The sequence below is a fragment of the Bos javanicus genome, chromosome 12 (assembly GCF_032452875.1).
Source record: "Bos javanicus breed banteng chromosome 12, ARS-OSU_banteng_1.0, whole genome shotgun sequence".
Taxonomy (NCBI): Eukaryota; Metazoa; Chordata; class Mammalia; order Artiodactyla; family Bovidae; genus Bos; species Bos javanicus.
Window position 1 is genome coordinate 85,545,526 of NC_083879.1, and position 24,523 is coordinate 85,570,048.

At 56.5% G+C, this 24,523-nt stretch overlaps 2 protein-coding genes across 3 annotated transcripts in view; one reads left to right on the plus strand and one right to left on the minus strand.

The window, feature by feature from the left end:
- COL4A2 (collagen type IV alpha 2 chain) overlaps positions 1–587 on the plus strand; it is a 161,197-nt gene extending 160,610 nt beyond the window's left edge. The window contains exon 48 of the mRNA XM_061435368.1: positions 447–587. Within this exon, the coding sequence (XP_061291352.1) occupies positions 447–467 (21 nt within the window). The 3' untranslated portion in view covers positions 468–587. The remainder of the gene's footprint in view (positions 1–446) is intronic.
- A 6,315-nt stretch (positions 588–6,902) lies between these two features.
- RAB20 (RAB20, member RAS oncogene family) overlaps positions 6,903–24,523 on the minus strand; it is a 31,678-nt gene continuing 14,057 nt past the window's right edge. For both annotated transcript variants that reach the window (XM_061435370.1, XM_061435371.1), the window contains exon 2: positions 6,903–7,876. In XM_061435370.1, coding sequence (XP_061291354.1) covers positions 7,353–7,876 — 524 coding nt within the window. In that variant the 3' untranslated portion in view covers positions 6,903–7,352. The remainder of the gene's footprint in view (positions 7,877–24,523) is intronic.

Sequence of the window (24,523 nt, forward strand, 5' to 3'; positions counted from 1 at the left end):
TAGGTGCCCAGCATTAAACACCACAAAGTCCCGGACTTCACACCTAAAACACATAAGGCAGGAAGACCAAGATCAAGGTCTCAGTACATAACTGGACGCCAAATGTAAACAGAAAATATAAATCAAATACAGATAATCCACCTCTGTTTGTGTACATGATCCCAGGATCCCGCACAAGTGTCAAGGTCACGGGTGAAGATTCCTGGTCTGAAGTCAAACAGCCAAGCTTCTGCACCTTGAAACTTCAAGCTGCCCTTCACAGGCCCGTGTATGCTGCGTGCGACTTCTCAGGTCTAGTTTCTCAGGGCTAAGAACAACCACCAGCCAGAACCTAAGGGTCCTTGAGTGGCCAACAGTGTCCCCACTTTGCCAAGCGTGGGCGCCCTGAGGTCAGAGTCACTGCCTCCTGATGCCTCGTAACATGGCTGTTCTCACCCCCACCACAGACGGCGCCTAGCCTCACGTGAAACCGCACGAGACGCCTCCGGACACACCCTGGCCGGTTGGAGGGGCACCGAGAGCCAGGCTGAGCCCGGGATGATTGCTGCTGCTCCCGCTGCCCGAGAAGAGCCAGTCGGGAGGATGCTGGAGCAGGTCTGCGCTCGGGGTCGGGGGGCCCTCGGGAGAGCTGACACCCAGACGCCACGGGCCACGGTGGCGTCCTGAGCATTAAACCCACTCCTGTGGTGGAGGGGCCTGCAGAGAGCAGGCGTGCACACCTCGTGTGAGTCTGGTGTCACGGCCCAGCTTCAGGAGGAAGGGGGTGGAGACTCCCCGTCACTGGGGGGTTTTAAAGACATTCCCATGGAGACGAGTTATCAAAATTAGGCTGTGTGTGGGACGAGCTAGAACTGCTCTGCACATAAATTCCTGACACGCACGGAAAGGGTGACGTTGAGCTTCAGGAGGACGGTGAGACGGCAGGGCGAGCCCGAGCAAACCGTCCACAGGCTGTAAGTTCAGGGACACGGAGCCCCCACAGCCCCAGAGCCACACGGACAGGTGCCCGCAGCCGCTGGGGGGTGACGTGGGCACAGAGCACTGTTCCACCTGCACCCAGGGACACCCCGGCTCAGGCCACACTGGACCTGGCCCCACTCCAGGCAGCCACTCCCAGAAGGGGCCGTGGCGGTTCTTACAAAGAGGGACAGCAGGCTGCGGGCACTAAGCCGTGGGGAGGGGAGGATGCGGACGTGGTGACTTTGGAGACGAGGGCCCGCCCCGGCCCCCCTCACTGTGGTCCCACCGATGCAGCCGCGACCTCAGCCTCCACTCCAGCCTCATGGTTAGGGAAGGAGGGCGCAGGGACCACCCTCCAGGCACCACCCAGCAGGAACGGCCATTGCGGGCACCCCGTGACTTCCAGGCCGTGTGGTCTCCGGATCAGACAGCAGGGTTCGTGGGCCCCGCCTGTGTCTGACCTCAGCTCCCACTGCTGCTGGGTGTTCACTGAAGGCACACGTACTGGTGTGCATGTGTGTGCACACGCATCACACATGCGTATACACGCGTGTGCCTACACACGCCACGTGCACACGCACACACGTCCCTCGGAAGAGAAAGCACCTTTTCCGGTTCCCATACTCCCCTATCATCACTCACAGCCACTAAAAACAAAACTTTAAAGGCCACAGTCGAAGCACAAAAGCAAAGCTTCGTGAAGCAACTGTGTTCTCGGGTGAATCCAGCTTGTTTTTATAGTAGTGAAAAAAGGAAAGCAAGGCTCTTCAGCCAGTCCTCCCAGTCGACGGTCTCCCAGTCGACAATGCTCCCAGTCGACGGTCCTCCCAGTCGACAGTCACCTTCGGGGACGGTCACTCATCCTCCCTGCCGAGCACGCCAAGCTCAGGGCCCTCCCGGGGGCAGCCCCACCTGCCACCCTCCATGAGCTGTGATTCTCGCTCCATTTTACAGCTAAGGAGGTTCCACCTCATGGGTGCACCACCAAGGATGAGGGGACACAGCCCGACTAGGGGCAATACTCCACCGAGAGCCCGCGTCCCCCGATACCGAGCCCGCGTCCCCAGATCACCGCTGTTAATGGAGCCCCAAGACGGGGCCCAGGTGGTTCAGGGTGACTGCAGCGGGGAGGTACATCCCAGGGGCCCCAGTGCCTCCCCGCCTGCACGTTGACCCCGGGGGCCTGGCTGAGTGCAGACTGGCTCACAGAGGCCCTGCCTCCTTCCACAGCCAAGTTCAGGAGCCAAGGGCCTCCGGGGTGGAGGCAGAATGGGAGCCTGTGGGTGCGTAAAACAGCCTTAAAATCGCAGCCACTTCCCAGAGGCCGCTGGGCAGGGTCCAGCTTTTCCAAGACGGAGACCCACACGCTCACCTGGAGCTGACCTCCGTTATTGCAGACGTCGGAAGACTCCCCTCTGCCTTCTACCTGCAGGCTCCTGGGGAGGAATTCCTGCACTCAGATTATGAGGACTCTGCTCAGGGCTCCCCACACCTCCCTCCCCACCGGAGGACCTCGCCCCCAATGAGGAGCCCCCAGTACACAGGGAGGAACGAGCCAGTGACACCCAGGAGGAGGAGGCCGGGGTCCCTAGAGACACACCGCAGGGTGGCCCGAGATGACGGCGGCCCGGGGCCCGCCCAGCTCTCCTCCCCGGGACGCTGGCAGCCTTGGGCCCGTGAGATGAGCACCCAGGGCACTCCCTCTGGGCCCCCGCGACTCTGCCAATGGACAGAACCAGATGGGGGTAAAATGAGGGGCACTCCTCCTCTTGGGTAGTGGGTGACTGCCCTTTAGAAACCTACACAGCCACGCCATCCTCCAGAAGGAAGGCGGCTCCGGGAAGGCGCTGGACTTGGGCTCGGTGGGGGCCTCCCTCTCCAGCCGCCTGGGGCTCTGGCCCCAGAAACACCCGTCCTTACACTGGGCCTGGGTCCTCACACCCCCACACTAGGTGTCTTCCAGATCGTACTCCCCGGTGAGGGCCAGTGAGTTCAAGGTCAGTCCATTGGAGGAAGAAGGTCCTGCAAATGCACAAGGTAGACCTTTCTCTAGGATCCAGCAAGGGAGAGCGGGACCCCAGAGCCCCCAGAGCAGACCCAGCTGCCCTGCCCAGTTCTGACAGGGCAGGCTAAAGGGTCCATCTTGGAGAAGTGGGAAAGATGGGAGCAAGCCCCAAGGGAGCGGGTTTGATCTAATAGGGGCGGGCGGGGGGGATGGAGAGAAGGGCCACCCCCCCGCCCAGTTACAGGAAGGAAAAACCACCGCAGCTGGAGCGGATCCTGTACCGCAGCCCTGGAGAGGCCACCCTGGCTCCCACACAGGGTCCTGCTCCCCAGCGCCTGCCTCCCTCGGTGACTCGTGGGTGTCGTGGACATCCGTGGTCATCAGCACAGGTGCTCTGCATGTGCAGGACCAGCGGAGCTCACGGGAAGCACAGGTCAGTGCAGCCCCTTCCCTCTGGAGGACAGGACCATCTCCGATGCACTGCCCATGGCATCACGGGCTCTGAGCCCCGCTCACCTCAGCCAGAGAGAGACCTCGCTGGAGGCAGAGCTGCCGGACGTCTGCGGGAAGGGTTCCCAGAACAGCAAGCAGCGCCGATTCCACCAGGAGGGCAGGTTCAGAAATGACCAAAGTGCTCTCGTAAGATCCCAGCCTCACAGCCTGTGAAAAGGGAGACCCATGTTTCCAGCACCCAGATTACAACATGCGAGTGTGCATGTGTGCTAAGTCAGCGCAGTCATGTCCAACTCCTGGCGGCCCTATGGACTGTAGCCTACCAGGCTCCTCTGTCCATGGGATTCTCCAGGCAAGAATACTGGAGTGGGTTGCATGCCCTCCTCCAGGGGGTCTTCCCAACCCAGGGATCGAACCCGAGTCTCTTATGTCTCCTGCATTGGTAGGCAGGTTCTTTACCACTAGGCCCACCTGGGAAGCCCAGATTACAACGTAAGCATCCTCTAGTCAAAGCTATCGTTTTTCCAGTGGTCATGTTTGGATGTGAGAGTTGAACTATACAGAAGCTGAGTGCTGAAGAATTGATGCTTTTGAACTGTGGTGTTGGAGAAGACTCTTGAGAGTCCCTTGGACTGCAAGGAGGTCCAACCAGTCCATCCTAAAGGAAATCAGTCCTGAATATTCATTGGAGGGACCGATGTTGAAGCTGAAACTCCAATACTTTGGCCACCTGATGCGAAGAGCTGACTCATTGGAAAAGACTCTGACGCTGGGAAAGATTGAAGGCGGGAGGAGAAGGGGACAACAGAGGATGAGATGGTTGGATGGCATCACTGACTCAATAGACATGAGTTTGAGTAAACTCCGGGCGTTGGTGATGGATAGGGAGGCCTGGCATGCTGCAGTCCATGGGGCCTCAAAGAGTCAGACACGACTGAGCGAATGAACTGAACTGAACTGAAGCTTCCCATGAAGGACGCCTCAAGGCCCCTAGGAAAAACCCGACCTGGAGCTGCCATTAAGAAGGAGGTTTCCGGGGACACTTGAGGGAAAGCTCAGAAGGGAAACCCAGGGCTGTCCACAGCCTCCCAGCCCCAGAGCATCTGCATCTGAACAAGGGAAGAAAGGAAGGAACATTCGGGGTCCCAGCTGAGGACCTCCTCCTTTTCCACCAGCTGGCTCACTAGAGGAGCTGAAACCTTTTGGTCAGGAACTGGTCCCCGAGAGGTCACGGCCAGAAGCCCGTGCGTGAGCTCAGACCCCGGGACAGTCTCCCTGGTGAGAGCCCAGGCCGGCACCCGGGGTCCCCTTGGGACGGAGCCCAGAGCGCAGCCTACTCTTCAGGGCTGCCATGAGGGTGCAAGGCTCACACGCTGTTGATGGAGAAGGTGCCATCCTGGGCCATCCTCTGGGACAGGGGTCATTCAAGGGCACGAGCCAGGGATGCTCAGAGCGAGACAGTGCAGGAGGAAAGGGCCATGAGAACTCAGCCACCCTGACCTCAGAGACAGAAGTGACTTCACAGGACGCTCCCCTCCACAGTCTTCATGATGGGCTCCGGGGTCTCCCAGAGCTCTCCTTATCAGAGACACACTTTATGGAAAAATAAATACACCTTTCACCCACTAAATGGGAAACTAATCTACGTCAGTGAAAAGTAACCGAATTGACCCCTTTTCTCTTTGGAATGGGCTACAGTTCTCAGATGTTGTAAAGAGCCTGCATGCGATGCAGGAAACCTGGGTTCAATCTCTGGGTCAGGAAGATTCCCTGGAGAAAGAAATGGCAACCCACTCCAGGATTCTTGCCTGAGAAATCCCATGGACAGAGGAACCTCGTGGACTACAGTCCACGGGGTTGCAAAGAGCCGGACACAACTGAGTGACTAACACTTTCACTTCCACAAGAAAACAAAAGCTGTGTTCTCACAGCCTCCCTCTCCTGGCATCTCCTAAGAACAAAGCTGACCACCCATCGGCCCTGGAAAGGCGGTTTCAGATTCAGCAACTGCCCAGGCAAACTGCACAGAGGTCAGCAGACACAGAGCTTCACTTTTGCTTCTATTATTGGAACTTGTGTCTTTAAGACAACTAGGCATACGAGCCAATCTAAATATCTGGAATTTGTAAGGATTTCATGCAGCAAAAAGATAGACGTGTCCTAAGCTCACACAGCCATCACCCGAGCAGCCCCAGCAGGGAGCCCTGTGCTGTGTTTAGTTGCTCAGTCACTCCGACTCTTTGCAACCCCGTGGACCGTAGCCCACCAGGCTCCTCTGTCCCTGGGACTCTCCAGGCCAGAGTACTGGAGTGGGTGGCCATGCCCTTCTCCAGGGGATCTTCCCAACCCAGGAATCAAACCCACATCTCCTGCATTGCAGACAGATTCTTTACCATCTGAGCCACCAGAGTAACTTTAGTATTGGGTCATATGTTGAAATCATACTATTTTGCATCTACTGGGCTAAAATATATTACTGGAATTGTTTCTTTTCAATTTTTGATATGGCTACTAAATCATTTAGAATTACATATGTGATCTGTGTTATATTTCTGTTAGATAACAAGGCATTAAACAGAGGGATGGGCAAACATTTTCTGTTAGGGGCTGGAGAGCGACTCCTGTGGGCTCGTGGTAGACAGAATCTCTGCTGAAAATTCTCAGCTTGGTCCTTGTAGCCTCTGAGAGCATATAAAACAAACAGGCTGAGTGCCAATAAAACTTTATTTATAACAATGGGTGCGGCTTATCTGGCCAAGAGGGCAGTCTCCATGGCTCTTAGTCCTACGATCTGAACAGAGGGAGAAAATATGTGTAAGCGGACAATTTACCTTTCCCAAGGTGGTTTGAGTACTAAGTTTGAAATGAGTGACAGTGTATTGATTTTTTTTTTTTTTTTTTTTTTTAGTGAAGGAGAAGAAAAATCATGGATACGGCGACTCCTGAGTGTGTAGAGGGGTCTTGTGTCAGTGCCTCCCGACACCCGCCTGGAGAAGTGGGGGTCAGCTACCCTCCTGGACACCTGCCTGGGGAAGTGCAGGTCAGCTGCCCTCCTGGACACCCGCCTGGGGAAGTGCGGGTCAGCTGCCCTCCTGGACACCGGCCTGGGGAAGCACAGGTCAGCTGCAGAGGCAATGAGGACCCATTGTTGTTTGGTCACAAGTCGTGTCTGACTCTCTGTGACCCCATGGCCTGTACCTCGCCAGGCTCTTCTGTCCATGGGATTCTCCAGGCAAGAATCCTGGAGTGGGCTGCCATTTTCTCCTCCAGGGGATCTTCCCCACCCAGGGATCAAATCTGGGCCATCCTGCATTGGCAGGCAGATTCTTTACTGAAAAGCCCAGTGAAGACCTGGGGTAGGAATTTGGTCCGGGATGCTGCAGAAGTGTGAGGTCATGCTTCACCCACAGTCCACGTGAGAAACTGCAAGTCCGTGTGACAGACATTAAAGCCCACGGGGGCACAAATAAGGTCCAAACCCAGGTTCTTCTTAAATAATTTTTAATAATAAAGTGGCTCACAATGCTGCAAACAATACAAAAACAGCGATTCCTGATTTTATATAAATTAACATTTGTCAAGAATCATTACGAGGCATCAAGAGACAAGTACCAAATGGCTAGATCAAAGGTAAATCACAGTGAAGAGGAACCCTGGAGAATCACGCAGGTGCGGAGACAGGGTCCAGGTGTCAGGACGGGGCAGCGAGGGGACGCCGATCTCCGGGAGCCCGGCTCTGCAGGTGGCTCCTCCGGACAATCCGTCTGCTGCCCACCTCCCGGGGCAGCGATGGACGTGGGGGTCGTGTCACACGGCCCTTGTCTTGGGGACTGGCTGGCACTTCCTCCCAGGTCCTCCTCCACGTGCAGTCCTACAGAGTGACACCGCTTGGCTCCTCAGCCCACCCGGATCCCCGGGATCGGGCCGGGGTGCATCAGGAGCAGCACCCGGATCTGGTCCGTGCGGGAGGCGGGGCGCTGACGATGTCCACGGTCTGCGGTGGGGCCTGGGCCCTCTGCCGCAGGATCACGGGCACCACCATGTCGAACACGGTTTCAAACAGCAGGTCCACATTCTTGCCAGTCTTGGCGCTTGTCTCGAAGCACATCTGCTCGGCGGCCGGCACGTCCTTCTCGTCCAGCATCTTGTACTTGAGGATCTTCTTGTAAAAGGCCATCGCGTCCTCCAGTTGCACCTGCTTGGAGCTGCCGCTGCCCCCGCCCGCCTGCCCGGGATCACGTCCTCCTCCCTGGCCGCCCTCGCCGGGCGCCTCCTCGCTCAAGTCCACCTTGTTGCCCACGACAGCGAACAGGCAGTCGGCGCTGGCCGTGTCCGTCAGGCCCAGGAACCGGTTCTCCAGCTCCAGCAGGCTCTGGGCGTGGTTCACGTCGTAGGTGAGGATGACTGCAGCCGCCCCCCGGCAGTACATGGAGCCCAGGCCGTGGAACTGCTCCCGCCCTGCGAGGGGAGAGGAAGCGGCTGGTTATCTCTCCTGTCTGGAGGCGCCCCCGATCATGAACGAGGGACCCCCGGGAGGGACCACGGATGGAATCGTGACCCCAAGTGTCGGTGCAGCTGCAGCTGAACCGGATGGAGACCCTGCTGTGCAGAGACGGGGTGACGGCATGGTCACCATGCCAGCAGTTCCTGCACAATCACGTCCACGCACCGCAGTGAGCCCACAAAACAAGGGGGACACCCGCGCCCTGCTCTCCTCCTCATGGGCGGCGGCGGGCTCCCTATTCCTGCATCTTACTCCAGGGTGCTTAGCTGAAACGCTCTCACCAGGGTCTGGCTTCTGGATGACAGGGTCGGGACTCCCTCCCGGCGGGGCCGTCTGCCTCCCTGGCCCGCCCCCACTCCAACCCCGGGGGCTCACCCAGCTCCCAGAGCCCCAGGCCCACCCTGCCTCTGAGACCACCGCCCCAGGCTGCAGGCCTCCCAGAGGAGGAGCTCAGAACCTACACACTAAGGAAACGCACTCTCCTGTAGGGAAAAGAGAGCAACTCAGCTTTCGAGCCAAGCTGGCTGCTCCTGTGCACACCACACGCAAAGCAGGCAGGCATGTCTCCCCACTGCGGGCGGGCCCGCCCTGAAACCTGTGTCCCCCCTGCCCGGAGCGGGCGGTGGCAGCAGGGGGAGAGGTCCCAGCCCCTCACATCTCCTCTCCCTCGCTCCCCTGCCCACGGGCACCCATCAGGGCCGCAGGATTCTCGGGGGCAGCGCCCGAGGGGGACAGAAGTTCCAGGAGGACCAGACGCCAGGACACAGTGCCGGACCCCAGGAGCCCAGCCCCGGCTGTGCCCACTGAGAGCCTCACCCAGTCTGAGGTTCTCTTTGCCTTTTCAGTTTTCAGGGTGTTTTCTGAGCTGGGCAGTCACAGCCAGAACACAGCATGGCTCTCCCCTGGGCAGCCCTCCTCTCTGGTCCTCTGGGGAGGGTGGGCACCCCCGAGGGCTTCTGCTGTGACTTTCCAGGGGGTCCCTAGCCCCCTTCCAGGTCCCCTTCCTGTCCTGGCCTGGGTTCCCCCTGTGCCCTGGCGCATTCCGCACAACCCCGAGTGGAGGCCTCGGTTATGTGGCTGACAGACACCCGTTTCCACAGTGACACTCAGGGCGAATAAACCTCTGCACACGTGAAGCCACAACCCCCCCCCCCCACCGTTTGTTTAGAAAAAGGGAAGGCACGGCATTTTCTTCTGTAAGATTTCTTGGTTTCGTAACAGCGTGGTCTGATTTGCTGGGTGGTGGAGCCTCATTCGTGTCAGAGGCCAAGATGACACCCTGCCCCCATCTCAGCTCCCACCTTTACTCCGAACTGCAGACACAGCGGGAGAGGGGTGAGGGGAAAGTGAGGGGGTGAGGCCAGATGAAGGGGGGAGAGGAGGGCAGAGCAGGGAGGGGGCGGGGGAGACCCGAAACCCCGATGCGTCAAAGCCCCAAAGAACTGAGATTCCGCCCCACTTGTCTCCCTTCATTCTTTCAGGTCAGATCGCCAGAAGCCCTGGATGCGAGAGGCCCACCACACACGCGGCAAGACAGCGCCCCTCACACCGGGGTCTCCAGCGTCCACGTGGGACCGCGTTCGTCCCCGGGTTTTCCCAAACACCACCCCCCAACCCTGTTCCCCTTCTTCCTCGTTCAGAAGGGCCAGATGGCTCACTGAGGGCACGAAGGGCAGCCCCTAAATGCAGGAGGGGCCCCTCCGGAAGGCGTCCCAGGCCCCCCTGCACAGGCGGAGAGAGAATCCCGCCCCCGGGCCTGCGTGCGGAGCAGGACGAGCAAGCCGGACTCAGTGCACTGGGCCTGTTCCTGTAGCACCAACCCTGGTGCCGTGACCCGCGCTGAGTCACGCTGGCTCAGCACCTTCTGTAAAAGAATGCAGCCTGCCGCCTGGAATACGCTGGAATACGCATTCTCCCGGCTCTGGCCTTTGAAGGTATAACTCATTTCCGTTCATCTTGAGATAAAAGGTTGCAAAACAGAAAAATAATGATTGTCTTGTTGGAGGTGGCACCAGACTTGCAGACAACGGCCAGAACCAGGGACCCCAGCACCAAGAAGCTGGCAGCAACCAGCCCGGCCCCTGCCCTTGTAGAAGAAACTGGATTCCAACTCGGGCAAGGTGGGTCTTGGGGACGCTAGTCGACCACATTCTCGGTCTGCTGGCTGTCCGAGCAGAGGGGCTACTCCTGGCCCCAACAAACCATCCCTCGATTTACTGGCCTGTCACATGGCAAGCAGCAGGAGGGTGGACTCTGTAACAGGGAGACCTCTCTGGGCGTGTCCAGCCCCCACAGAGGAGCCAGGAGAGGCCCCTGGACTGCTTGCCCACACTCCCTGGAGTCTGCGGGGCTCACCATCCTTCAGAACACCCTGACACGCCTGCCCCGAGCTGGACTCTGACCTCCGCAGGAGTGGGGCCTGGAGTCTGCCTTCATTCCTCCCTGGGGTATGTGGGGTGCGGCAGCCCCAACGCCGCCTGACCCTGCCCATCCCGCCCCTGCCCCCAGCAGGTCTCAGGTGGATGTGAACCTCTCGGGTCAAAGTTCACTTTGAACACTGCAGTACTGGACTCACCCAGCGCTGACCCAGGCCGGCCAGAGACCGGCGGCCCCCGGGCAGTCACTCCTCCCCGATCTTCCAAGCTCCGTCCCCCCACCCCCCAAAGCATCCCAGCCTCTCTGCGCCCACCAGACACCCCCCTCCATTTCCTCCCAGAAGGACAGGGCACGTGGGGGAGGTGGATGGCAGGCAAAGCTCCGGGGAGGGCGGGTCAGGGTGGGATCATCTGCCCTCGCACAGGACGCGGATGAGAAGACGCCCCGTCAGCGACGGCAGAGAGTGGACGACCCCCTGTCCCGACCTTGTGCCCACACAGCTCGGCCGTCTGCGTGCATGCTCCCCAGGGGACACCAGCGCTTCACCCCCGGCATCCTGCACCTGACCCCCCGCCCCCCAACCCACCCAGGGCTCCCCCATTGGGCGGAGCACCAAGCCCCCAGTCCGTCCCACCAGCAGCCCCCGGCCAGGCTCTTATGGTCTCGGGTTCTAGTCCAGGGTCCAGAGGCCCCCGCTGACCACAGTGGGGCAGAGCACAGGAGTCCGTGACCTTGAACCGGGAGAGATGGAATATCTGTTCCCAGCATCCTCTAACCGAGAGCTGGCATTCCCTCCACTCCTCAGACTGCAGGCCAAGCAGAAGCGACAGCAGGAAGCGACCCCTGCGCTTCACCGCCGACAACCACAGCCGCTTTCGAGCCTCACTACAGTTCTGTAGGTTTACCGTCAGCCCAACGTCTCGACGGCTATTAACCTGCTTTCTGGCCAAACTCGGTACTTTACTGCACGTGTTTAAATACAGTATTCAGAGGAAAGGTCGTGGGCAGGCGCCACTCGGACACAAGGGAAATCTTGGTACAAAGGAAAGGAAGAGCCCTTGGCTCAGGGTCTCTGGAGCGTGGGTTGCAGGCATGACACCTCCACACACGTGTGTGTGCCAAACACAGCGGCCTCTGCCAACAAGTCAGCTTCCAGCCAAGTGGCCAAGAAACACAAACGAGCTCCACCCCAGTCATTCTGAGATGGTCCCACCCCGTCACAGACGGCAGCCAGCCTCCTCGGGGGACAGTCTCCTGCCCGAGTGGCCAGCCCTGGAGAGTGGCCAGCCCTGGATAGAACAGCCCGCAGAGAAGGGCACCACGTTTGGGAGAAGGGTCTCAGGGGCTTTGCCCGACCAGTCACCTCCCTCGCTCAGAGAGGGACCCCAAGCCAGGGACCCGCTTCTCCAACAAAACCCCAAGCGTTCCCCAAGCGATCTGCCAGGGAGGCGAGCTGGAGAGGGGGAAACCCGGGCAGGTCTGGCAGGAGGTGGAGGCACGCGTCCCGTGAGCCCCTGAGATGCTGAAGACAGAGAGAGTCCACAGCCGCCAGACTCCTGCCGCCAGGAAGGGCAGCCCCCCACCCCGGGTGCTCCCCACGTCCCCTCCTCCTGCACAGACAGCGGGTCGGCCCTCTGCCTAACAACTTAATTGCAAATTTCAGGTCAAACTGCCCTCTGTGCCTCCAGGCAGACACGAAACAGCACCCCCGCCCCCTTCGTGAACCCCCTGGGAGACGACAACCGAGGCATCTCCCCAAACCGGCAGCAGCAGGCTTTAGTCAAAAAGAAAAGAAAAGAAGAATCGCTGCCCCACCGTTACCACTGGGCCGGGACCTTTCCTCTCGCACACACTAACCTCAGACGGTGAGCGGCAAAGAACGCGTCAGCCCCCACCCGCTAGATTTCACAGGGGGGCGGTGGGCGGGCACGCCAGCTTCCCCGTCTGTTACGTGGTCTTCTCCGAGGACAAAAAGGCGCCTGTTAATGCCCAAGGCCTAAAATAGCTTTCCTTTCCAGATAAAACTGTCTGGTTTGCCCTTTAAAAAAAAAAAAACAAAAAGTAAATAGTAATAATACCAAAAGAGAAAGCAAAATACTTAGCTGAGTAGGACCTAAAGCATCCGGGATGCCAGCCTGGAAAGAGGCAGGCGAGATGGCTGATCAAACCCTGGATCTCCCATCTACCCGTCAACCAACACAAACGAGCTGAATGCCGTGACCCCAGCTAAAGAATTTACGAGTGTGCAGTTTTCAGGTTTGAAATTCTCAAATCTTGCTTTGGATCTAACCCAGAGCCTTTAGCCCACTTTCCAACGAGCATAGTGCCCATACTAAGACCAGCCAGTCCGACAGGGAACAGGGGCTCTGAACTCGGTCCCGAACTGCCTCCAAGCAGGAGCCTGGCGTTCCTGGCATCACGGAGGCAGTGAGGACCACGTGGGGAGGTGGTGAGACACGGCCGTCTGCAGTCAGCTCTGGGTGTATCTGAACCCGAGGCTCTGCAGCAAGTTTCCCAGGAGTCGGTGAGTGTGTGCTGAGCCGGAAGTCAGGCCCCGCGTCTGGACTGCTGTAATGTCAGCTCCTGGACCCCTCGGAGCGATGACTTCCCCATCTGTGTAATGGGCTTGAACTGGGATGCTCACAGGGTCCTCCCCGAATGCTCGGATTCTGAGAAGGTATCTCTCTCACTTTCTTCCCCCAAGCCAGGTCCCTGAGCCCCGGCTCCAGAGTGGAAGCTCCAGGCAATCTGGAACCTTCCTCTTCTTCATGGTCCATTTCTGGGGATGTTAGGACACCGGGCTCACCCTGCACCAGCCCTGAGGGCCCAGTGAGAAAAGTCACCAGCTAGCTGCTTCACCAACGCTGCCGAGGCTCAGGCTGCCAGGCTTGGCGAACCCACGTGGCCCTGAGGGCAGTCTCCCTTGGAGCTGGAGACAGGGGTGGGAAGAAGTCTCCTGCATCCTCCTACATCCTCTGTATTCGTACGAGGCGTGCTCTTGGAGGATGACCTTCTCCCCCATTCCCGGGGCGCTTGGTCACGTGACTCCCGCCCACTGTGCCACTAGAGCTGAAAACCAGCTCCAGGCAGGAGGACAGAGGTCAGCGGCCACAGCCACCTGCTGGCCGCCGGGCAGTGAGGATCCACATCCAGGTTCCATCTCTTTGATGCTGCAGGTGACGTCACCTCCTGCCAGGCGCCGACCAGCACTTCAGCCCGAGGGGCATGTCCTTTTGGCCACACAGTTTTAAATAACAGAAACCATCTCGCAATACTGGCTGCATACTGTAATCATGGGGGAGGGGGAGCAGCTTTTAAAAAATACTGGCGTTCAGACTCCCCGACCCTGGAGCACAGGAACCAGGATCTGGGGCACGGGTATCCTGCACCTTTAACAGCTCCCCTGGAGGATGTGATGTGCAGCTGGAAGTGAGCAGAAGGGGGAGAGAAGAGGCAGTCACTCGGGGTAAATGACCCTTTTCCCAGGTCAGCTGAAGAGCGAAGTCTATCAGGAAATCTAAGGGCAGACACTGAAAGAAAGAGGAACTCTGGAAACACACAGAAACACTGATGTGGCAACATGAAGATAAAAACAGAACCACAGAACCGGAGCTAGGGGCACAGAGACACCCCAGGGCCATCTCTGAGATGACCCAGTGCAGCCCGGAGAGGCTCAGACCAGGGTGAGCCGTGATGCGCTTCCTGTCCAAGATGAGTGTAAAATGTGAAATAAAACCCTTCTCCAAAGTTTCCCAGGTCCCCCGCATCACTGTAAACAAACCACCTGAAGGACGACTTTAGTTTAGCTGTGCACAGCGTGGTGAGTTTTGACGACAGGTTACCATCACAGGCGAGATCCAGAACATTCCATCTGCGTGTCTGTGTCTACACTGACAGCGAGCCTAGTGCAAAACCGGCCCGAGGAAATGGCTGTCCCCAGGCGTGGCCACAAAGAACAGATGCTTACAGCTCTTTTGTGCAGGGTCCGGCGCCTTCCCAGGGTGACAAAGGAGGCCAGGTCTGTGTGGGCCCAGCGCTGGGCATGCTGTCCCTCCCTATGTGTGCAAAGCCACTTCAGCTGAGAGTCCACCCTCCACCCGAGGCTCCAGTGCACGAGGGTTAGGGTGGCTCCAGTGCATGAGGGTGAGTGTCCGCCACTGAGCTGCTGGGAGTGATGCTTAACCTTACGTGCTGACACGGCCAGGGAGTGGTGCCCAGTCGTGCGGTCTGATCTGCGTCTGGCTGTTGCCAGGTGGGTTCTTTTGAATGTGATCAACGTCGGCAATCAACCGACTTAATAAAGCTGAATACCCCATGATGTAGGTGGGCCTTGTCCCATCAGTTGAAGGGCTTTAAGAGCAAAGACAGATTTCCTGGAGAAAAAGGAGCTCCGCCCCCAGACAACAAGCTGAGTCATAAGACGTTGTGCCTGAGTTTCCAACCTTGCTGCCCAAAGCTGCTTCCAGTTTTGGACTCGAGATGCAGCAGCAACCCTCTCCCGCGGGTCTCCTGCCTGCCAGCCCACCCCACGCAGTTCAGACCTGCCAACCACACACTCCCGGGGCCAGCTACTCTCCCCCTCCCGATTGAAACCCATCTCTGCCTCTCTGTGTGTCTATCTCTCCGTGTCTGTCTCTCTCCATATCTGTCTCTCTCCATGTCTGTCTCCCTCCCTGTCCGTCTGTCTTTCTCCGTGTCTGTCTCTCTGTGTCTGTCTGTCTCTCTCCATGTCTGTCTCCCCATGTCCATCTGTCTCTCTCTGTGTCTGTCTCTCTCCATATCTGTCTCTCTCCATGTCTGTCTCTCTCCCTGTCCATCTGTCTTTCTCCGTGTCTGTCTCTCTGTCTCTCTCCGTGTCTGTCTGTCTCTCTCCATGTCTGTCTCTCCGTGTCTGTCTCTCTCCATGTCCATCTGTCTTTCTCCGTGTCTGTCTCTCTCTCTGTCTCTCCGTGTCTGTCTCTCTCCATGTCCATCTGTCTCTCTCCGTGTCTGTCTCTCCATGTCTGTCTGTCTCTCTCCGTGTCTGTCTCTCTCTGTGTCTATCTCTCTGTGTCTGTCTGTCTCTCTCCGTGTCTGTCTGTCTCTCTCCATGCCTGTCTCTCCATGTCTGTCTCTCTCTGTGTCTGTCTGTCTCTCTCCATGTCTGTCTCCCTCCCTGTCCGTCTGTCTTTCTCCGTGTCTGTCTCTCTGTGTCTGTCTGTCTCTCTCCATGTCTGTCTCCCCATGTCCATCTGTCTCTCTCTGTGTCTGTCTCTCTCTGTGTCTATCTCTCTGTGTCTGTCTCTCTCCGTGTCTGTCTGTCTCTCTCCGTGTCTGTCTCTCTCTCAGGAGGATGTGTATCCATGTATCCTCTTGGTTCTGTGTCTCTGGCGAAGCCTCACTGACACATGCTTCTCTGCAAGGTGTCCCCGTGGGAACATGGCCGCTCGTGAGGCCAGGTCCTGAAGTGGACAGGACCGTCTCCCCTTCCTCTCCAGGGCCCTCCCCGAGCAGAGACCACCCCACCGGCCCGTCCTGCGTGGTCAGCACCCTGGTGCCCTCCCGTACCCGGCACCAGAGCGGCCAGAGGTCAAGCCTCGCAGCCAAACTGGCGGCTGGGCCCGTAGGAAGGGGACGTGGCCGAGAGACTCTTCAGCGACCTCAAGGATCGCTGTGACACGACCTGCCTTAGGCTCCTGCTCCGTCCTCCTCACAGGCCCGGCTGCTTCTCCTAAGTCAGGTCAACAGAGAGAGAGGGTCTCCCGCCCCACCCGTCCTGGGGCACCCACGCCCCGGCTTCAGGACGGAGCAGCGCTCACGGAGCTGCCGTGCCCTCTCCAGCAGGTGGTCAACAGCCAAATGACAAGCATGGGAAGGACGGGTTTCCACAGCGGACAAGGGGCACGCGCTTTACTGGGCAGGGGGCAGGCCCTGCACGGGGAGGCGAGGAATGAAGCAGGGATTCGTGTCAGGCTTTTCCTGGGTTTTAAGCTATCGCCTCCCTTTTCCTCTTTTATTCTTGGGTTTTGTCCTATAAGAGACGCGGTTTCGAAAGTCTCGTCTCCGTCGGCAGGGGGTTGAGTGGTGGGCCCTAAAGTGGAGGCCCTCACCCCGGATCCTGTGACTGGAACCTCATCTGGACGCCGCAGGTGTAATCAGGTCGAGATACAGTCGTTCGGCTGGAACCTAATCCAGTATGAGCGGTGTCCCAGCAAGAAGAGGAAGTGAGGAGGGCACGGCAAGCCGCTCCGGGATGCTTGCCTGGAGAATCCCATGGACAGGGGAGCCTGGCAGGCTGCAGCCCATGCGGTCGGAGAGACTCAGACACAACTGAGCGACTAACACACACACACACGAGTCGTGAGCAACTAACACACACACACATACACACGAGTCGGACACAAGTGAGAGGCTGACACACACACACACGAGTCAGAGCACCTAACGCGCGCACGCACACACAACAAGTGGAATACACACTCAGGCGTGACGACGCAAAGACGATGCGTCCAGCAGCCGGGAGCCCCAGCGCCCGCCTGAAGCTGGGGGTGGGGGAGCCTTCAGACAGAGCAGGCCCTGCCCACCCGATTCCAGACGTCCAGCCTCCAGGCCCATGAGACAGCGCGTTTCTGTTCCTTTAAGCCGCCACCGGCGCGTGGGGTTCGATCACGACAGGAAATGCTCACTCCACGAAGGTGTGAATCGACTCTCACTCCATGAAGGTGTGAATCAGGCTGCAGGCCGATGGCCTCCCCATTCACAGATGCCGAAAGTCATGAATTGAACGACAGTATCCTCGTGGCGGCCACGAGAACCTTCTGTCCCACCCCCCACCACTTCTGCTCCTCTCACAAGCTACACGCTCGTGAACTTCAGTGAACCCTCCGGAGCAGAAACTGGCAAGGACATCGAGGTAACAGGGAACTCAACACCCAGCCTCAGGGAAGATGAAGAGTCACGTGTCGCCTTCTGAGCCTGAGTCGGCAACTCTGCTCACTTCCTGAAAACAGGCCGTGATGAGTGCGCAGAGCTCGGTCACAGGGGCAGAAATGCCCAAAGCCGCCTCACTGACTCCAGCTTGACCCTGTGCCGCTCAAACGAATGACCTTCAACCCCCAGGCTGCCTTGCACAAGAAGAAACCACCACCCACGTCCAGCACACTGTCCTTTTTGAGAAATTCTATAAGGAAGAGGTGAGGAAGATGTCAAAGAAAACTAACAAATTATCCAGACGAGCAGCAGCTCGTGGGCTGTGTCTTAAGAGGGGAGGCTGTCACAAATGGGCAGGTGAGCTTCAGAGTGACCAGCGTCCCCTCAAGCAAGCGTCACCTCGTCAAGCAGGCAGAGCAGAAGCAGGAGTGAGTTTGGCTCTCACAGCGAGTGCGCGTGTGAATAGCTTTCCCAGAGTTCACACATCTGCAGTGCTCACAGCATCCACGCTTGTCACACTCGCGGCCACTTCGCCCCTCCCATCCCCCAGGGGGACTGTGGCCACACTCCCACCTCCAGGCCTGATGGAAGCCCTGACAGAGGAGACAAGGCCTGGGGGCACACAGGCAGAGGCGGTCCTGAACCCCAGGCACCAGATCTAGGGGCCAGATCCTGAGCACAAGGCTGAACTGCCAGATCAAGTCCTTCTCCAAGCTGGGTCAGCAGGACAAGACTGGGCTCGCCTGCTCCCTGGAAGGAAGCCTATGACCAACCTAGACAGCGTGTTAAATCACAGAGACATCACTTTGCTGACAAAGCTCTGTCTAGTCAAAGCTATGGATTTTCCAGTGGTCATGTATGGATGTGAGAGTTGAACTATAAAGAAAGCTGAACACAGAAGAATTGATGCTTTTGAACTGTGGTGTTGGAGAAGACTCTCGATAGTCCCTTGGACTGCAAGGAGATCCAACCAGTCCATCCTAAAGGAAATCAGTCCTGGGTGTTCATTGGAAGGACTGATGCTGAAGCTGAAACTCCAATACTTTAGCCACGTGATGTGAAGAACTGACTCATTGGAAAAGACTCATGCTGGGAAAGATTGAAGGCAGGAAAAGGGGGAGACACAGGATGAGATGGTTGAATGGCATCACCGACCCAATGGACATGAATTTGCGCAAACTCTGGGAGACAGTGAAGGACAGAGGAGCCTGGCGTGCTGCAGTCCATGGGGTCACAGAGACACGGACACAACTCAGCGACTGAAGAACGGCAATCTCAAAGTCTAGAAGAAGTAATGAAGTAAGAGTAACCACTCTGTTATCAGAAACTGAGGAAACCCTAAAGGCAAGATAAGCACCCACGGGGAAAGCCTGAGTTGTCGCGGTGGAAATGGCCCCCACAGGGTACGGATGCCCTGAAGCGACTGTGCTCTGAAGGCAGAAACCCACATTCTTCCGGCTTCATGGGATTTCAGCCTGGCCTCACCAACCCGGTGGGGTGGTCCAGGGACCAGGCCCTTCCCTGGCTGAGCCCTGGCCCCACGGCCGTTCCACGTCACCACCTGCGGAAACCTTGGGAAGATTCCGTGCAGGGAAAGATCCCGAGCCAACAGTCACCAGCTGGCGGTGAAGGCAGAGCAGCTGAAAAGGAAGAAGATAAAGTCCTACCCTACGATATTAGAAAGGGTTCTCTCCTGCCAGAAGGAAGAGTTAAAACCTCGGCCCCGATTAATGAATGACCCCAGCCAAGGCGGTGCCTAGACAGCGTTTTAAAGATAAACTGTTTTAAATCCAATGATCCAACTGAGTTTGCTTGCATTTACAGGTCCTTTGTTTTTAACCGTCTGTGACCACCAAAAGGCATCCCAAACAGAGCCCTGCTTCATGACACAGAAGAGGTGAGCCCTCTAGGAGTCTGGGAGGCCCACAGGCTGACACCAGCATCAGAACGAAAACCAGTTTTGTGGGACTTCACTCCCGGATCAGTCGGCAACTAACCACAGTCATCCTAACCCATGCCTGTAAGATGAGGGTTTCTTTTCCCTTCTATAAATAAAAGAACCCAAACCCCAAAGGATTTCCAACTCAAGAAATGCCAACACATGGGAGAGAGGAAAATGCATTTATTTCCACATTTCAATGCACACAATGACATGTACCCAAATCAGCATCTGTGTCATTCCTGTCATTTCTGTTTGGCCATCTGAAGCCTGAACAAAAAGCAAGAATACATATGATGTACAAACCACCCAAAGAATTACCTGCTCATAAGTTAATCCCTCACCTATGATTCACTGATTGGGCTTTATGAAATAATTCTCAAGGTCAAACAATTAAAACTGGAATTCTCAAATTACTTCATTCTTTTCAGACATAGATTTACTAAAAATAATTCAATAACAAGACCAAACAATTCAAATAAAGGGACGTTGTTTAGCAGTCTAGTATTAAGAAAAATGGCAAATCCAAAGAAAATACAGTTATGTAACAGAGTTAACTTTAAGAAACAAAAAGTCTCACAGATGAGGACATTAAATCCCAACCTCCTTTACCTTCAACAGATACTCTGTTGTCCTAGGAGAATTAACTTTTAAAACGAGATTATCAAAGAAAAAGTCAATTATTTGTGAAATCCTCTACTTATTAAAGCAGGAAACTAAAAGCATTTCAGATTTTTTGAAGCAAGTTTTAACTTGCTTCGAAGACAAGACTGAACTGCAAATACGATGTTAGAAAGCACTTTAACTCTATAAAGGGTTTTCTCAAAATATCAAGTTATCCAAAATGGCTTCTGATCTGGGGTACCCACCCAGTAGATATCCTAGGTATTTCTCAAAGAATCTGCGTTTTGTCTTCCTCTCCATAATACACAGTCTTCTGAGAAATACACAGCACACAACGAATGTTTTCCTGAAACAATCACCTCCCTCACCTGAGGTTTCACTTCCCGAGGTTTCAGATGACACTTGGTCAACCATGGCCCAGAAATATTAAATAGAAAATTTCAGAAATAAACAATTTGCAACTTTTGAATCGTGTGCTGTTTTGTTTATTATAGGGTATTGTTATAACTATGATATTTTATTATTAGTTATTGTTGTTAATCTCTCATGGTTCCTAATTTATAAATTAAACTTCATCAAACGTATGGATGGTGTAGGAAAAACATCACATATACAGAGCTTGGTTCCACGTGCAGTTTCAGGCACCCACTGCAGGTCTTGGAATGCATCTCCGGAGGATAAGGGGGGAGCGTGGTAATTCTAACCCACGGGGAGGATATTAAGCCTTTTCTGAACAATCGAAGGAAACAAAGGATTCTACACATGTTTACCAAGTGTAGTTATCTCCTGCTCGACAGACTGGGTGTGTCCTAATACAATTCCCTAGAAAGTACATTGTCCACAGACAGATTGTAAAACCAGAAATGCCTTCTGGGGGTGAGCAGGTACCCGGATATAACTGCATCCATTAACAGAACAAAAACTCTTTCAAATCAATCCTATCAAAGTATTCTGTTTAAATTTTTTTTTAATGCCATTGACCAAAAAGTATTTTGCTTGAACTTAGTTTGTCATATTTAAATATAACAAAATTATGTTATACATAAAAGTAGAAATTTTAAATAATTCCCTCAAAGAGTCAAATTCACAGAGATAAAAAGCAAAAAAGTAGTCACTGGGGGGTGGAGGGCAGGGGGTCAGGTTTGTGTTTAATGGGGACTGAGCTTCAGTTGGAAGATGAGGAAGTTCTGGAGATAGTAGTGGTGATTGGCACCAAGAATGATAACGAGCGTAATGCCACCACGCTGTACACAAAAATGAGTGAACTGCTAAATTTTACGTGTATTTCATCACAAAAAATTCCACATGGTTAAAACTGGCAGACAGAGGACAGATAAGAAAATAGAAAGATGACGGATAGGTGATGCTCGGTGGGAAGATGATAGGTAGATAACAGGACTGCATGAGCAAACAGCGCCAGGAGGCTCCAGCGGCCGGACCCTTGCGCTGGACGCCCACAGTCACCTGCCCGTGGCCGAGCAGGCCCAGGCTCCTGACCTGGACCCGACTCGCAAGCGACCTGCTGAGAGGCAGCTTCTGGCCAGGAAGGTCTGGGCGGCCGGGATTCTGTGGCCGCACCCCCAGCCCCGGCCTCCCTAGAGGAGCAGGGTGACTCTAAACCCCGAGCGTCTGCAGCTCACCCTCCCTGGTCTCAGGGCGCAGCTGCAGGTCTCACTCGAGCGGCCAGGCTGTTCATCAGACTGGGAATTAGTGACGTTCGGAATGAGCTTTTACAACTGCCGCAGAACAGGTGCCGACCAAGGGAGCAGGAGGTCAACGGGCTCTGAAAAGTGGGGGCGCAATGTCCTCCCACAGCCCGGGCTGTGTGAGACGAGCTCAGCGGAGCCCAGGGGAGCGCCACAGCGCTCGAGGCTGCCCTGAAGCAGGAGCCCGCCAAAGAGCTGCAGTCTCGGCAGGAACTCCAAGTGTTAGAAACGGCCTCCGTTCACGCTGACTTGCCCTTTCTCAGGACCGGCGGCCAGTAAGACAGGAAGAACCACCCCCCAGCCCCTGGTTCCTGGAGTCGGCAGAGTCATGTTCCTCTAACCCAGCCAGCTGGTGCCCCTCGGAAGGCTCAGAGCCAACCCTGGCTGAGGGGTCGCTGCGGGCGCTGGGCAGAGTGGCAAGCTAGACGTGTGCACACACTGTGTGTGCACACATGTAACACACACTTGCGCATGCAGACACACATTGCATACCTGGCTGCACACACATGCACATGTACACGCTTACCTACCTGCACACTCGTGCATGTGTACAACATACAGGCACACACACGCGTACGTATACCTGCATGCACACACACATGTATGCCTACCTGTGCACTCATACACACACATGCACATGTGTGTACAACATATATGCACACGTGTGTGTGTCTACATGCATGCACGCACATGTTTACCTACCTGCACACTCACATGCACGTGTACAACACACATGCGCGTGTATACCTGCATGCGTGCACACACGTGTGTCTGCCTGTACGCTCATATACACGCATGCACAACATGTAGGTACATGTCTACCTGCACACTCGTGCACATACACTTGTACAACATACGTGCACACACATGCACACATGTACACATATAGCTGCATGCACACGCAGGCACCTCATCCCACCCCCACAATTAGTGGCACAGCTCTACAGATCTCAAAGCACAGGCCAGAGCACACAGCTGCTCGAGAACGCCCGGGAAGCAAGCAGCCAGTAACCCCGACAGTGGCATGAACACCTGCCAGGTAAGGAAACGCCCGACGACAAACGTCTAACGTGGAGGAGGGGACTCTGAATTCTGCTCGAACAGGAATGAGATTTGGTTGATCATTTTCCAAACAGCTCCACGCGACACATGTTAAAAGACAGTTTTCAAGAAAGGGCAAAATCACGACTTTCCCAACAGATACAAAAAATAAAGACATGTTCAAGGCCTCGGTTATCTCACTTACTGAGGGAGCCAGACCAATGACCTAAGCACCTCAAGGGTCAAGAGGGCACAGGTGATCGGGGGCCCAGAGGCGGGGACCTCGGGGGAGGGAGGCGGAGAACAGGAACACGCAGGGAACAGCACAGGGGTGGTCAAGTCTTGTGCAGACACAAACTGCTTCTCACAAGGAAAGTGACTACTCATCCCCTCAAATCTGCCTCAAGTCCCCAGTGATGTCCCCAGGGATGTCCCCAGGGATGTCCCCACACCTTTCCTTTAGAGCACCAGCCACCCAGGCTGGGCCTGTCGCCAGCAACTTGACCCAAGTTCACTCCAGGACGAGAGGCCATCTGCCTTCCTCACCGTGGTCCCCGGGGCTCAGCACAGTGTGCAGTTCGCAGCAGGTGCTCGAAAAGAGTGTGGACAGAACCGGTGAGAGGAGGGGTCCAGACTGTACTCACCCCGTTGCCCATCAGACCTGAAGCCAGAAGGGACCAGGAGGGGCCGGGAGGGATCAGGAGGGGCCAGGAGGGACCTGAAGGGATCAGGAGGGGCCAGGAGGGATCAGGAGGGGACAGGAGGGATCAGGAGGGGCCAGGAGGGATCAGGAGGGGACAGAAGGGATCAGGAGGGGCCAGGAGGGATCAGGAGGGGCCAGGAGGGACCTGAAGGGATCAGGAGGGGCCCGGAGGGATCAGGAGGGGCCAGGAGGGATCAGGAGGGGCCAGGAGGGACCTGAAGGGATCAGGAGGGGCCAGGAGGGATCAGGAGGGGCCAGGAGGGGTTGGGAGGGGCCAGGAGGGGCCCGGAGGGATCAGGAGGGGACAGGAGGGATCAGGAGGGGCCAGGAGGGATCAGGAGGGGACAGGAGGGGCCAGGAGGGATCAGGAGGGGGCAGGAGGGATCAGGATGGGTCAGGAGGAATCAGGAGGTGCCAGGAGGGGCCAGGAGGGATCAGGAGAGGGCAGGAGGGACCTAAGGCCACTTTGCTGAGACGGTGGCTGAGGTGCCTCCCAGGGCTCCTTGGAGGTGGCCGAGCCCAGAAGCTGAGAGTCAGTCAAGGAGGACGATGAAATGCCCCCAGAGAGAAGGCAAAGGCAGGTAAGAAGGGGCACAGCGAGATTAGATAAAGCCAAGGACACAGCAACTCGCGGCCACCAACGGGGCAGGACACGCCCTCAGAGCCTAAGGCCCAGCCTCTGCAGGACTCGGGCTCCTCAGAAACCCACTCTGCCACCAACGGGGCCGCGGGGCCAGCTGGCCACAGAGCATCCCCGGCAGCCCACCCTCCCGGTCTTCAGGGACCGCACCTGAGCTCAGGGAAGGGCGGGCTCGGCCCCGCTGTCTCCAGGGCAGGTGGAGACAGCCGACAGCTGCTCCGTCTGTGTGAGCGCATTTCAGACCACAGGGCTGGCTTGCTGACCGAGCGCATAAACGCTGATCACTTCGCCCGGCTCAGAACCCCACCAGCGAAGCCCACCTCACTGCCTCCTGGTCCTGGGGAGGGGCCCCAGAGTTACAGCACACACAGGGTCGAGGTCAGCCCTGGAGTTCAGTGCTTCCGAAGCAGCAGCTGCCATCTGGCTAAAATCGGTGCTGGAGCCGCGTCTCGGGTAAGTTGTAAGGACCACGGCTCATTTCGTGCAAGATCCCTGAAGAGCCGTGCGTTTACCCATCTCTGCCGACGGTGTTACCAACGCACCATGCAGTTTACTCTCCACACCTGAACATTCACTTTCAAATCCAGGTCAGCACCTCAGCTGTGACTCCGAACAAAAGAGCTTCTCGACGAGATGCAAACGATCACCCTCTCCCCGCTGGTA